The sequence below is a fragment of the Sphaeramia orbicularis genome, chromosome 20 (genome assembly GCF_902148855.1).
Source record: "Sphaeramia orbicularis chromosome 20, fSphaOr1.1, whole genome shotgun sequence".
Lineage (NCBI taxonomy): Eukaryota > Metazoa > Chordata > Actinopteri > Kurtiformes > Apogonidae > Sphaeramia > Sphaeramia orbicularis.
The window spans coordinates 36,519,065-36,534,997 of record NC_043976.1 but is presented as its reverse complement, the minus strand read 5'-3'; the positions used below and the strand labels follow the sequence as shown (position 1 = coordinate 36,534,997).

At 35.8% G+C, this 15,933-nt stretch overlaps 1 protein-coding gene across 2 annotated transcripts; it reads right to left on the bottom strand.

Moving 5' to 3' along the window:
• Positions 1–241: 241 nt before the first annotated feature.
• garem (GRB2 associated, regulator of MAPK1) lies at positions 242–13,536 on the bottom strand. 2 transcript variants are annotated; one of them, XM_030123698.1, is made up of 6 exons: positions 13,189–13,536; positions 10,010–10,150; positions 9,551–9,681; positions 6,631–7,833; positions 5,920–6,074; positions 242–5,144 (listed from the first exon to the last, which is right to left on the bottom strand). In XM_030123698.1, exons 1-6 carry the CDS (start codon positions 13,307–13,309, stop codon positions 4,307–4,309), a joined length of 2,589 nt encoding a protein of 862 aa, XP_029979558.1. In that variant the 5' UTR covers positions 13,310–13,536; the 3' UTR covers positions 242–4,306. The 2 variants fall into 2 exon arrangements, with proteins under 2 accessions (XP_029979558.1, XP_029979559.1); XM_030123699.1 differs by having other exon boundaries at positions 242–5,141.
• Between the last annotated feature and the right edge of the window lie 2,397 nt (positions 13,537–15,933).

Below are 15,933 nucleotides of genomic sequence, written 5' to 3'. Positions count from 1 at the left end.
AAATCAGAGATGATGTGTTTTTGTAGTGATGTGTCTTTTAGGTGATTTTCATCCTATATCTTCTGTCACTTTTATTTTGTTGCATCTTTTACATTATTTTCCTGTTTTGTGTGTTTTTGTCTTTAGTCTATAATGTTGTTTTGCTTTGCTGCATCTTTCGTATTGTCTCACCTTTTGATCTCATCTTCTACAAAGTTTGTGTTTTGTTTAATCTTTTCATTTTGCTGCATCTTTTATGTCATTTTTGTCATTTAGTCTTTCAAGATGTTTCTGTTTTGTTTTTTTTTTCTCATTTTCATCTTGTATCTTTTAAGTCACTTTTGTTTTGTTGCATCTTTTTCACCTTTTTTGTGTTTATCACATATGTTTCCTGGCCATTTTTGTCCTTTTGGTTGGTTTAATTTTGTCTTTTATGTTGCTTTGCATTTTGTGTCTTGTTTTGGTTATTATGTCATCTTGTTACATTTTAAGCCTCCTTAATTTAGTTCCATCTTCTGCCATTTTTTTATTCCATCTTGTTTAATAATTCATGTAACTTTTGTCTTGTTCTGTTTTTTCCCCTTTCATTTTGTTGCATCTTTTACAACCTTTTCATGTCTTACGTTTCAGGTCAGTTTTGTTTTTAACGTCGTGTTTGTCTTTATTCTACTATAATATGTTCACTCTGTTGTATCTTTTGCATAGTTTAATTTTGTGTTTTTTGTCCTTTTCATTTTGTCTTCTACAGTTTGCCTTTTGTTTAGTCTGTTACGTTCTTTTCATTTTGTTGCATCCTTTATGTCATTTGTTTCATGACACTTTTATTGCTTCATCTTTGACTTTTATTGGTCTTTAGTCTATTATGCTGTTTTTGTTTTATTGTGTTTTGTCATTTTCGTCTCATGTCACTTTCATCTGTCGCATCTTTTTTTATATTATGTTTCAAATATTTTTTGTTGTTTCATATTTTTTTTTGTCGTTAGTCTATTATGCTGTTTTGGTTTTGTTGCATCTTTTATTGTTTATCCTCCTGTCTCATATTTAATATTAAATTAACCTCAGGCCAAAAAACCCTTCAACTCAAGATAAAAATGATTTGACGTTTATCATGATGTTATCAGTATCGACCGATACGATGAACTTTTATTGTGAGCATATTTCACCCAGCCCTATGAGCACATATCATTCTCCATTAACAATAAGGACACTGTGACAACGTTTGCCGGGATATCTGTAAAATAACCTGAATACTTTGCTGATTTATATTATTTAAAGTCTCACAACCAATTATTATTTTGATGCATAAATGAATAAAGTCAAAGCAAGACCCAAGTCGTGTAGAATAAAAAAAACAACATTTGAACATAAGCTTCTTCTCAATAAAAAATATTTTCAACATTAGTAATCACTGTCTTTTAAAAAAATTACATTTGTACTTACATAAAAATAAAAATATCAAGTAAAATATGTAACACCCTACTACAAAAAAAAGTCATGGGGGGAGGGGGGGCATTAGCTAACAGCCAAAGGATCTGACCAGGGCTGAAAAAGGCGGTTTCTGAGAGTTAGCATTCTGCATATTTTGTATTATCTTAAATAACTGCATAAATAAATCAACTCTGAATAGAGGTCATAGCAAAAAATGTTTGGCATATAAACCAATTTTTTTCATTTTGGCAAATCATTTTCACTTTCACCCAGTGATGACAAGTCTTTGACACCAGTGAATACAATCTAAACCTCATTCACTCGGTTCATTTTGACACATTTAAGAATATTTCCTCATGACGAGAGACGTGGAAAGATGAAAATGTTAAGCCAAAGTGAAATCTTTATACATTTTAAGGTCTCTGGGTTAAGGCGCAGACAATCTTGTTTCTTGCATTATAGGACACTTACGACACATAAATGACAACAAAACACAAGTACCATTTTCGATTCTAAAAAGCATGTAGTGCATTCACTCTGTACATAGACCTTCTTTTACAGCTTTCTATTTAATGACCTTAACTGTAATTAATTCGACTGCAATCTACCAAAGTGCATGATGCTTCATTTGTATTTACGTGTAAAACGTAAAAGCCCCAATGCATCTGTTTATTTCCATCGTTAGTTTTTGTGTGAGGACTATGTTGTTAGGCGTTCGTTTTAAATTCTAAAAATAAAGTTATCTGTAGTGTAGATGCAAGTAATAACACAGCTGAATTCGACTTTTAAAGAAAGATTAAAAAAGGCATCGCGTAGAAATAAGATCGTGCATGCAGACAGTTGGCAACATACATCTCGATGTTAATCAGGGATGCACCGACCTGACTTTGTCTGGTCAGATACAGATATCAACTCCATTTGGGTATCAATCTCATACCAGAGTTTAATTAATCAGAATACTTTCATGATCCCTGGGGGAAACTGGAACTACTGGTATTAATACTGTGATTTGAAGTATTGCAGAGAGTAGGTTCAGTCTCTTCTATATAAACCAAAATTAGCTATTAGATTTTTTTAAGTTCAGATACTGTCGTTTCAACCAAACAGATCAACCAAGAGACTGAAGCCATTGTCAAGATACCGAATCCAGCCGTCTGGGTTGACGTCTGACATCGGTATAAGATTAGTGCATCCCTACTGTTAAAAATAATGAGATGTTGTGTTTAGTTCTGTAAAGCAGAATATCACACCAAGCAATGTCAGGTGGCCGGCAGCTTTAAATGGAAAACAATTTACCCTTTATAGAGAGTAAAGACGTCTATATGATATCAAACTGATGTAGCTGAAAACAAATCTTTTGCTTTCTTACATTTCATGTACAGTACTGTGTAAAAGTCCTAGTCCAACATTAGGTTTGTTGGTTTAGTAAAATTCTAATGATCACATATGCATTTGTCAGCCTCTGCATTAAGGTCCAATCAAAAGTTTCAGTAAAAAAACAGGTCATATCTAGTGTGACCTTTCTTTGCACTTGACGTGTCTTTAACCTTTTTATCATTAATTTCTACTTTTTTATACCAAGTTTCATTTGCATGTCAGACGTTTGTATTTGTATGGTCAGGAGGTCACACTAAATAGTGACTTTAACATTTACACCATGTTTAGTCCAGTTTTTTGTGTATCTTTTAAGGCTGCACACATATTTCTGATATTTTCTTGCTGTATGAAGAAGAAGAGAGAATGAGAATTAAATATGCGTGCTTATTTCTACCCTAAAAAAACAAAGATAAAGGTGGCCTGAGACTTAAGCACAGTACCATACTCGTTTTAAAAAAAAAAAAACATTTCAAACTAGTTATATTCAGTTGACTTTCTAATCAGCTGTACATCAGTATGATCCCATAGGCTCAGTGTGTGTTCATTAAATCATGTTAGGAGCGTAGAACGAGATAAAAAGAGTAGATTTTTAAAAGAACACAAGTGGCAATTAGACAAAAATCCAAGAGGAAATAAAACACACATAGCTGAATAATAAAGTCTAAACTCATGGTATTCATGTTCATTTTCAGCAACATTTTCTGTGATCGGACCTCATGAAAGACAAGCCGAATGACATAAAATAAGCATAAAATACAAATGCGTAACCTCGTCAGATGCATGCTTTAGCTCTCAGATAATTCAATTGTGCATAATGATAGTAATACAATAATAATTTTGGTTATCAAATCCTGTTGTGAGGATGCCAAATAAAAACCTCAATGGATGGATTCAACTAAAGAACATTTCCTTGATTAGTCAACTTGTTGTTTGCACAGAAATTGATAAAAATCTAACATCTGGTTTGATCCACAACTTAAAAATATTCAGTTTATGGTCCTAAGGGACGTAAGAAACCAGAAAAGATTCATATGTAAGATGCTGGAATTAGACAGTCTCTAAAATAGTTAGCCATTAATTTGATAGTTAATAAATCAATTAATTAATGAATCACTGCAAACTTTCCTCTGGTTTGTGTTCTTTTAAAAATCCTTGAAAAAAACTTAATTTTGTGATATTCCCCTTTAAGAACATAATCATACCTCTAAGTCACATTTTCCGTGTCCTCTATTTCTCTGTTCTGGTCACATGGATGTTGATATTTTTCATTCGTTGGCTTCATTTTGCATTTGTGTAATGACATGAACACTAGTAGGCTGCGGATGAGAAAGTACTGAACAAAGTGCCAAATGATTCCCCTCAGCTTGGGGTGCACCATCCTTCCCACAATGAAGTAACAAGGAAATAAGTTCATATTATACAGAACAAAACTCTTTGTGGCTTGGTGTGCATAGCATACGTACTGTATATACTGAAGGCGTTCCTTCCTTTGCTTTATGACTGGACTTAGTGTCATGTACGGTTAAATCTTCGGCCTCCATCCGTTAATGAACTGCATGAGTTTCTTTACTTGAAGTTTGCTTAGCTTGAAGTCCTCAGACAAAATTTCCTCAGTGAGCTGCAGAAGTAAATTCCCGTCGATCTTCTCCGACACAAAGAGAGAAACTATGTCATCTGGCAGGCCGATAAATCGCAGAGATTTCGACACCTCCTCGATAGAAAGGCCTGCGAGGTTGGATGGGGGCTGCCAGTGCGCAGTGGGAGAAAAGGACGGACAGTTCGCAGTCTCAGAGTTTGAGATGGAATAAATCTCTTTTGTGCTCTGCTCATTTGAGGCGTCCTCCATACTGTCACCTACTGATACCGACAGTATATCTGTGCACTTCTTTATAACGTTTGGTTTTGGGGTTCTCGGTGGTAAAATGGGGCATGACAGGCTCTGCTTAGTGTTAGACTCCTCTATTGTTTTGTCTCTGTACATTTCCGAATTGTAACTCGAGGATTTGACGCAGAACTGATTCAGAGAAGTGGTCTGCAGTCGTAAGTTCTTACTGCTGTGCGTGTGTTCTCGGCCGTCAAAGTCGACGAGGCTGGATGTGCAGGTTTTCTGGACGCTCGGGGATCTCTTTCTGGGGTAACTGTAGTAACTCCGGCAGCCAGCGGGTAGGAATTCATCCAAACAGTGCGAGTCTTCTCTGCTGAAATTATTTGGCCAAGACAACCTGGAGGACATCCCGTCTGAAGGTAGGCTACCAGTAGGGTTTGGTTCAGTGCTGTGGGATTTTCCCCAGTTACAAGGGTAGCACACGTGGCTTTGGTCTTGTGGGTCCGACACCTCTTGCTCACATCCTCCACTACTTCTAGAAAAAATACAGCATTATTAAAAGGTCAGAATAGCAAACAACTCAGAGACTACATCATATACAGATTCAGATTCCAACTACATGATTGGTGGTGTGCGATATGACAGTATATGCACATTCTGGATTCCTGGATTTAACTATAAAAATGGCTTCTTCTGGTAGAAACACAGAAATATTTTGCACTTTCATTCTTTTGAGTACATTTCAGTTTTACTTGAACAAATGATATGCAGACTTTTACCACCTCTGAATATCATACAGGGTTCCTACACATTTGAAATTTCAAAATTCGATACTTTTTCCAGACCCTAATTTCCAAATGTCTTGGTGAAAAAATCCTAACCAGCCAACCAATCTTCATATTTGGCATTTATGAGCCAGTCATCAGAGAATTTACATCTACCCATTATGAGTTCTGCCAACGATCATACAAGGCATGCTGAACAACTCGCTCACGAACAGTTTTGGGACATCACCTGTCCGTCAAAGCAGCAGTGAAACTTGGCAACACCTGGGTGGGCCTTAAAATGGGCTGGAGGAGGATAGGCTGGGCATTCAACTTATCAATCTGCCCAAATGTTTTCTGGGACACACAGCCTACTGTATGTGCTCTCACACAAGCATTTTAGCTGTGCTAGCAAGTGCCTTAAAAAAACAGATCTCTCCATTTCTTTTTTTAAGATATTCATAATTTTATGTTTTAGAAAACATTCATTACTCACTGTGAAAATAAATGGTTAATGTGTGTATAGTATGAAATCCAGTTTCTTACATATTGTGGAGACCAGAAGAATAGTAGGAGAGGGTCGGACTAGGAGATCGGGTCTCCTGTTGCCGTGGCTTCGACAGGATGGGCACTGATGGCATCTGTTTTAAGCTTCTTGGAGGAATAGGCGGTGCATTCAGAAGTCGGCATTCTTCCTTAACCTAAAAAGGAATAACCTGTTTTAAACCTGAAGTGTTGGGAAGTACTGGTACACTATATAGACAAAAGTATTGGGACACACTGAATTCAGGTGTTCCTTTTCTAACAGGGGTCTGGGACACAAAAAATAATGAGAAACATCATAATATAGTTTTATATTGCAAGACATATCATTGCATTAGTTAGTTTGGTTTAAATTGTTTAAATCTTTGCTTCCAGAGGTGAAGCAGAGATGATTTTTATTCAATTTCTCTCAACACTGATTTTGTTTTGTTTTTTTAATCCATGATTATAATTTTAAAAGTTCTATCTCTAAATTTCTAAAATATTTTTTGTGGTCTGACTGTAAATCATTTTCTACTACTTTCTTCACATCTCACTTAGGAAGAAAAATCTCACATTAAACTTTAAGGAAATATTGACATTTATAAACTACATGGACAAAAACATTGGGACACATCATGGTCCTATTCATGCTGATTTGAAATATAAAGAAACACCTGAATTCAAAATGTCCCAATATTTTTGTCCATATAATATATAAAGGTTTATACTCACAGCTTCAGACTTTGGTGGAACTGGTGGTGGAGTCAGAGAGGCATCACAACTTGTTATTCCACCAAGAGGACATGAGACCGGGTATGACAGGGCCCCTGTTGTGCTACAGCCATTGTTGATGCTTCGGATTCCCTCAGTTAAAGAAGGTTTAGGGATCTGACCTCTCATGTGATCCAACCACAGCTCCTCATATGGAACGTCTGACTTGTTGAGGGCCGGCTGCTGGTTTGTGCTATCCAACAGCTCAGAGAAAAAATGTTCACTTTCCCCTGAGTCTGAAGGAATGCTGTCCGAGGGCAGAAGAGTCCAGTCTCCACATAATGTCATGCAGCCTTGCAGATTAACCTCACTGTTGCCGTGCAAGTTGCTGCCGTACACACATACAGAAAGTCGGTGAAAGGACTGGGTGAGTTCATCCCGAGCGTATGTTAAAGAGCTGGGGATCTGCATGTGGTTCGTACACCCGTTGGAACCGCTGCTGCCTCCGCTGCTTCCGCTGCAACTACCATTTCCACTGCTTTTCTTGGGGCTCTTGCCGTCGTCGTTCCAGTCCGTCCGAACATCTCGAACGGCGCGGGAATAATCATCAATGTCAAACTGCTCCTGGCAAAAGGAGAACCAGCGGCGGACCATGGTGTCGAGCCATAACTCCCCTTGAAGGAGCTCCTCTGGGATAATGAACTTGGGCATGGCCATGTGAAAAGGAAAATGGGTGGGGATAATTTTGTTGCTTCGCAGAATACAGCACACAACCACTGTTTTGGTTTGAATGTTTACCAGTTTGTATCGGTGACCCTCGCGGATGAGGTGGAGGTCGTGGTGGTTTCGGGGTGGACTACTGGGTACTGTGACATTGACCGGGAGGCGAGTTTTCTCCACAATGTTCCTTATGGTGTGCTCGCCATCCTGCATCTGGAGCTCCAGGGGACTACAGGTGCTGAACCTGCCTTTACACTGGAAAGGCAGGCTGATGCTCTCGTTGGTACGATGGTTCATGCAGATTAAGCATGGCATCTTACCTCTCCCAATCTTACTGATGGAATTAAGTTTCCCAATTTTCTTGAATATAGTGTTGAATCTTGATTTTTCTTTAGATGTCTTGGCATAGAGGATCTCAGCTTGGCCCATTAATGTCAATTCATCACCGGTGCTTAGTGTAATGTTGTAAACTTCTGTGTCTTCATTGCATTCTCCAGAAGCCATCTGTGCAAAAACAATACACCTTAGCACTAAAAACAGTTAAAAGGGGTCAGAATTTGCTAAATCCACTTTTATTAGTCTTTGGTACCTTTATTTGTGTATTTGGGGACCCTAACAGTTAAAAAAAAGTTTGAATTTGAACCCTCAAGGTGCTGCAAAGCTATCTTTATATTCATTCCGGAAAAAAATCGAGTGGATTTCTACAACCAGTTTCAATTCCTGCTTAATTTGTTACGTTTTATAACTAGTTACGTCACAACATTTGCACATATAAGGTCAAGACTTCCGGTGATAACCGTCTATCAGCAGCAGTGGTTGTAGTAAAAACTGAAAATATGTCTGAACTTCAAGCCAATTACCTAAAATGTTCAGTTGTTGGTTGTATTAACAAACACAAGTGGCTGAACGGGACAGAAAGCACGGTCAACAACCTGGAGGGGGTGGGGCAGGAAGGGGTTCATGTGCATTTCAAGGACCAGCTAGGAATTTAGACCTAAGCACAGCACTTACAGTTTATGCAGACCACAGGGAAATGTTCTAAAATGCATAATTCCATTTTAAAAAAGCAAAATATCACTCCTTTAAGAGAACTTTTCTACCTTTTGCTTCTCAATTCAATGTAGTGTAGGTTAAATTTGGGAAGGAAAACTCAATAACAAAATGTTCAACACCAGCTACATGTAAAACAAAATGCTAAGTTCCTTATAATACATCCCTAAATGCAAATACATATGTGTATATACAGCAGTCTGTCAGGACCTGTCTGTTTAGTTTAGGAGTTGGTATGCATACCTTCATTTTATAACAGGATATAACTCGACAAAGTGCCATGTATATGTGCAATGTTAATTCGCTGTAGAAGAATAAATGCTCATCATTAATTAAAATTTCATATGTAATTTCATTACTAAAAGATAATTTCTACTCAAAACATCAATGTGCATATGTAATTCTAATGAGAAAAAATAATTTGCAGTTTATGTACAGTATGTTATGAATATTGAAACTTTGGTCATATTTTTAAGTACTTTATTATCATTATTTGTTTCTTGGTAAGGGAATCTTCTGAATGCTCTATAAGTCAGTAACATAAATGGGCATGAAATGAGAAGATAATATGATAGTTTTTTTGTTTTTCTTTCTTTATCTCCCTTTGTGTACTTCTTAAGTCAATGTCATGTTTTGATTACTTTTGTACACTGTACCTGGGTTTAGTAATATTCACTGCTCTTGTGTAATCATCGTATGGATACATAAAGAGGGCTCCAGCTTCATTATTAAAATCCTACATCAGCTGCAAGTCATGACCTCATTTTGAGAGCTACATTAAGCTGTGGATCAGGTTTTTTTATTTGCTGGATGTGTAAACAGTGAACTAAGTAGAAAAAGGGTGTAGAGAGCAGAAAGTAATCGATCACAGATAGTGATACTCTCTCGGTTATCTAAATATGGAACCTTTTTGGCCTTTTTGGAATAGAGACAGGACTCAAAATCATCCTTATAATGATACTGATTGTAAACAATAGAGCACAACAGTTACCACTTACATTGTACATAGTATCGGAAATGTAAAAAATACATCATTAGTTGTTTGGAAACTCATTTCATGTAGCAACAAAAAAGTTAATGTTGACACAGTCAAAATACAAAAAGCACACATCCCTTCACTACATCATAAAATTAGCATAATTTATTGTCCAAGAGGCTTGATAAGAAATACCTTAACATTGAAAGTGATTTCTTCCATGACGTACACCCTTTCAGGGAAAGCTTTGGCCACTTCCTCCACACTGTTAAAGTACTGCACAGGCTCCTTGACATCTCTGTCCTGCTCCAACAGCTTAAACTGACCTGAAGTAGAAAAATCACATTAATGAAACAAAGAATGGCAGTAAATTGTATGATTCAGTGTGGCTGCCTTCAATGAAAAAAGGGTGGTATAAAGTTACAAACCATTTATCACTTTAATACACCAAATTTTTTCCTGAAGATTTCCATAAATTGTAGTACATTTAGAAATTAGATATTGATGTCATAAATGAACGATCTACTTTATTTCGAGACTTAATTGAAGTTAAATTAAGCACAGTCTCCATAAAGCGCATCTGAATTTCATTGTGTATCCTATGTGTATACAATGAAAATAAAGGAATGTTGAATCTATACAGATGCGCCTTACCTTCATAGTGAACTGGGATCTCTATTTTTGGCCCAATGACGTAGTGTCCTTCCTCCAGACTGTGAGCAGTAATGGTTGTCCACTGACGGCAGGAATGAATCAAGAGGTAGTCATTATCTCTGAGCCCTTCAACCAACTGACCTGAAGGAAATGAAAAGACAACAAATCCAATCAAACCACTTACAAACCAGAATGCCACCAGTTATATGAGACTATCCAGTAAGTATTCTAATAATAAACACATTAAACACAGTCTCTTTCACACAGTTAAAGTATGAAATTGAAGACATAGTGCAAGTCTCAGTGAAAGACATGCATACTGTCCATGCATATGCAGGCCAAAGACAAATTTCTGCATTCTATACACAAAAACAGTACTTACAAAGTGCTGTGCAAAAGTCTTCGTCCAACATTAGGTTTGTTTCTTTATCAAAGTTCTAATGACCACACATACACATTTCTTAGTCTCTGTATTAAGATCCCATCTCGATATATGAGTAGTATTTTACAGCAGTAAAAACAAAAGTTTCAGGTTAAAAGTAGCTACTATAAACCAAAGAGGTAGTATTTAGTGTGAATTCCCTCAACAATTCCCATATTTTAAACCCTTCGTTTAGACAATATGAGATTTATAGCATTCATTTTCTGATGTTTTAACACCAGGTTTCATTCAACACATCACATGTTTCTAACTGGTTGAGCTGCTTCTTGTCCTAGGGTCAGGGGTCACACTAAATACTGACTTTAACCAATACAGACCCAGTGCTACTTTTGTGCCAGTACCTAAATGAATTTTTCTCTCTATTTAACCTTAATTAAAGGATTTATCATCATTTATTACAATATTATCCTCTGTATTTTGCATTTTTCAGTGTAAATCCAATATTTTTTCCCTATATTTAAATGACTGATTATGTAGATGTTCATTAAAGTTCAGAGTAAAGTTGAGGGTTATTAAATCAGAAACATAGAAAACTGACGAAAAAGTGACTTTTTTTTTTTTTTTTTTTTTTTTTAGCAAAATCTATCATTAACTGAACATAAATCAAGTGTCTCAGTCCACTGTCATTGATCCAACTCCATGGGTTTTACTGGTGAATGAACGTTGTAGAAGATGACAGTGTTTCCAGGGTAACTTCGGAGCCTCTGAACGTCCAAATAGGTCACATCTGATGACCATGAAAAGACAACAAACTGCCTTTAACACCAATTATTTACATGTATTGATAGAATTACTGGATCAACAAATATTAAACATTATAGATGAGAAGATGCTTTTGGTCACCAGTGGGTCTTTGGGTCTTTATGGGTTAACCTTCACAACCCATTTAGTTAAATTTTTTGTCTCTCTCTTAAGGCTGTGAAAATATTTCCTGTATTTTCTTGTTGTGTCTGAAGAACAGAGAATAAGAAATAAATACGCATGCTCATTTCAACCCTGCAAAAACAACAAAGCTAAAGGTAACTGAAGGCTTTTGCACAGTACTTCTGTTCACAACATTACAAATTATTCAGGAAGGAAAGTGATTGATAATAAAGAGTATAAATATAAATTTTGGACAGTGTGTGAACTCTTGCTCTTCGTATGTCATTAAAATCTCACGGAGATCAAACAGGGCTATGTGATATGACAAACAGGATAATTGTAGAGGTAGAGGACAAAAATGAGGAACTCATAAAACACAAGCCATTTCTGTTCATGTCATGGTTTGGTTATTAAACCCTGACAGGAGCAATGTGTATATATTTATTTTGTTTGCAGTATTCTTCCATTCCTCTATCATGGTATCTCCAGGTTTGATTAAGCTAAATTCATGACTTTTAAGGCATCTTTAATCAAATTTAAGAGCTTACATTCACATAAATAACAGGCCTCATAGTTATGTCCTCGAAAAAGTCTTATATAATGAAAGTGTAACTGATGGTAAGAAGAAAACACTGTTAATGCAGGTTGAATTTACAGCTGTATTGTGATATTTATTATTAATTGATATGGAAAAAACTAAAACTATTGCACAGTACAATTTTGACAGTATCACACAGGGTGCAGCTTTTAAGAAACTTTGAAGAGTTTTCTTTCTAAATTGATGGGCTTTAGGTTATTACATCACTGAAAGGAATCCATATGGACACAGGTCAGAACAACCTGCCCTAAACAATGTCATTTTCAATCACTTGCGAGCTCCTCAGGAGACTTCACTCAAGCCAAAGCACAGGGTTACTCAGCACACTCAAGTCTATTTCAGTTATTGACTGTGCCTAATGCTTTAATCTATACCTCTCTAGAAAACAAGCATCAGCACAAAATTTACAATACACCAGCACAGATCTGCATTAGAGGATTAGCAGACTGATAAATTAGTAGACAATGGAAAAAATGTTAAGTATTTACCCTAATACACTAAATTCCTCAACAGCATGAACCCTGATTAGGTTTAGCATTATGTAATCTTAATGAATTAAGTTGTAGTGGTTTAACACACTGATTAAATGTTGGGTTATTCAGGACTGAATGGTTGTGTGTGCATTTGTGCTTCTTTTTGAGTTTTTTTTTTTTTTTTTTTTTTTGGTGTTTTATCTAATTTACTTTAGTTGTTTTCATATGATCCTTTATAGGTTTTAAGCACATTAAGGATTAAATAATTTGATGTTAATTTAATTGTACATGTTACAATGCCAAATAAAGATCTTCTATTATATTCTATTTGAACTCAACTCCACCACTTGTAGCTCAGTCCTTACATTCCTAACATTTGCAAATACTGCTTTACAAAAGAAATTATTAACTTTGAAATTATTCTCAGTGTTGCACGGTATAGTTTGCTTTACTATGCTTTATAATCTCCACTGTGTTGGGCATTTAATGTTGTTATTACTGGCTTTGATTACCTGGGTATAGTTGAATACAACACAGGGAATAAAATAAGATTATATTAACAGTGGTTGACTTGACAAGTGTGTATGGTTACAAAGACAGATCCAACAATTATATTTCAGCCTTAGAGATGTAAATAGTTATTGGTAACAATCAGATACGTTTACAAAATCAGCACAAGTGAAGAGAGGCGGTTAAGTTGTACCTAGCTGCTACATAGCAACTTCACCTAACAGCTAGCTGCTAGCAACACGCTAGGATGTAGCTTAGCTTGAAAACTTCTTCGTGTCTTAAAGTTACTTACCGCTGTCTAGTTTGACGATTTGAGGTAACCGATACGCACTGACAAGTTGATCCAAAGGTAAAGACGTCGTACTCCATGTAACATCTTTTAAGTTGTTGTACAACATTGATCCAAGGTCCATTTTTGCTAGCTATCTTACATTAGCCAACTGAGAGCTAGCTACCCTATGTGTAAACACGGTCACAAAAGGCTACGTTAACCAATTCAAGAATATATCCGCTCATCCACAAATTTAGAGTTGGCCCGTTTCTTGTGAATCGTCACATATTTCTCTTTTTATTAGCCAATGCATCAGTAGGTCCGTGGTCTCATACTGTTGAAGTGCCATGTTTGTTTAACTAGCCAAGGCACTGTTAGCCAAATTAATACCGGAAATACGCAATTTGGCTTCTAAAATAATAGCAAATATTTACTTAGGAGTTCACAGTGGGTGTCCTTCTCAGCATGACGAATACATAACTTTATTTTTGGTTGATTAGTTGTTTCAGAATAAAAAGTTCGTCATATTAAATGTGTTTATTAATGAGACATCACAGGTATTATCTATTCTTAGATCTACAGTGTTATTGTCATGTACCGGATGTTGTAATTTTATTTAGTGAAAATCATGAAGGTTAAAGTTTTCATACTTGATGCACTTAATTTTAGACAAAGCAAATCCTGACAGTTTCTGTCTAGTTCTATGACCTGAAAATAATAATAACACTGGTCTACATTTTTTTAAAGAAATGATTTGCTTCAGAGATTAAATGTGCTAAATGTTACATATTTTAATAAGATTAATTGGAAAATAAATGACAAAAGTGCCAGTTTGCTGATGTTTTCAAGGTATATGATTAAGTGTTATTACACATATATATTGGTTTATGTACATATATATAACAGTTTTATAAATCTTCCACTAAAGAGAACCTGTAAAGTGAATGTATTCTAATGTGCAGACAGTGTTTTGAAGTAGATCTTGTAGCTCTGAGACAAATATTCCTTTTGAGTCAAACCCATTCTCTCGTTAATTCTTGAATTTCACATTTTGACCCAAGGCTGTATCTTGGAAAGTTCAGCCAACCAGCATTTTTGACTTGATTTTTCTTTTTCAGTGACTCTCATGTGGTAAAATTTCATTACTTTTATTCTGGAAGCATTTTCCTTGTAGACCAGTGTAATAGAACACAATTAAGAACCACTATTTCCAGTCTTTTCATGTAAATACTGTAAACATATCTCCTAAATAGATACTAAATAAAAACATTTAGATCATTTATTGAAAAAAAAAAAAAAAAAGGCAGTAGAATGAGGAAAAAATGCAGTATTTCCAGACCCTTAAATGATGTAAAGGCAATTTTAAACTACAAAGTACTGGTGATTTTAAATTATCAAACTCAGAAATGTGTATTTGGTGAAACAACCCTGATTTCCAGTCGTGGTTTTCCTCCTTGTACATCTTGGCATGCTCTCTGTCACAGCTGTTGGGTGCTGTATGCCACTCCTGCAGCAAAAATGCAAGCAGCTCAGCTTTAACAGCTTGAGATCATCTATCTTCCTCTTAATCACATTCCAGAGATTTGTATTTGGGTTTGATTTTTTTAATGTACGAATACATAAACTGAGGTTTGTATGTGTGTACAGTACACTGGGAACATGAGAAAAAACACCAAAAAAAAAAAACAACAACATTAGGCAACTATTACTACTACAAAGAAAATGCCTCCAGAATAAAAGTAGTGAAGCTTTACCAAGTTTGAGTCACTAATAAATCAAAACAGTCTTAGATCAAATTATGAAATTCTGAGACTTAATGACAGAATGGGTTTTACTCAAAAGGAACACTTGTCTCAGAGCTACCAGATCTACTTCAAAACACTGTTGCCACATTCCAATACATTTACTTTTCACATTCTTTCTAGTAGATGTTTATTAATCTATTGTTTAAATTATAACACTTTATCATATACATTGAAAACATAAGCTAACCAGCACTTCTGTCATTTGTTTTCCAATCCATCTTCCCAAGATGCATCTAAATACCAAATTTGAAAGAGAATGGATGATTTGATGAAAAGTAGTAACATTTACCCTGAAGGATAGACAGACAGTGCAGTGGGCTGAGAAGGAGAAAAATATATACTTACATTTTTACCATGTTTAAATTCACTGAACCATGACCTAGGGATCTGGGCCATGAAGATATTCTGACCTGTGGAAAAACAAAACGAAAATGATGATAACAGCAGGCACTATTTTTACCGTTTTATTTCTTCAGGAATCATATGGGGCAAATGAGAAATGCTTGTATAATTCACAGCCAACAGGGTTATATCAAAATTTATCATCAGGGAGTAGAAGATAAACGGACACCACAGAGTACAACAATACCACAATAAACTGTTATGCATTCCCATTCAAATAAACCAAAACATGCATTTGGGGCTTAAGCATCTTCAATGATTCTATCCCTAACCCTAAGTTGAAGTTCCATGAAAAGGCTGGATGCTAAAAGATTAACCCATAAAGACCCAAACAGCAACTGCCAACCAAAATCATCTACTGATATAAAATGTTTAAAATGTGTTGATCCACTAATCCTATAAATACATCTAAATAATTGGTGTAAAATGCAGTTTGTCATCTTTTCATGGTCATCAGATATGACCCATTTGGACGTTCAGAGGCTCTGTAGTTACCGTGGAAACACCGTCATCTTCTGTAATACTGATTCACCAGTAAAACCCATGGAGTTTGATCAAT

What these genes read in the sequence shown, in the direction of transcription:
- garem (XM_030123698.1), bottom strand. Translation starts at nt 13,309, where the DNA reads ATGGACCTTGGATCAATGTTGTACAACAACTTAAAAGATGTTACATGG. An exon ending in AATCGTCAAACTAGACAGCG is followed by an intron (nt 10,151 to 13,188) that starts GTAAGTAACTTT and finishes CATTTCCTTCAG; the next exon opens with GTCAGTTGGTTGAAGGGCTC. An exon ending in GATCCCAGTTCACTATGAAG is followed by an intron (nt 9,682 to 10,009) that starts GTAAGGCGCATC and finishes TTTCTACTTCAG; the next exon opens with GTCAGTTTAAGCTGTTGGAG.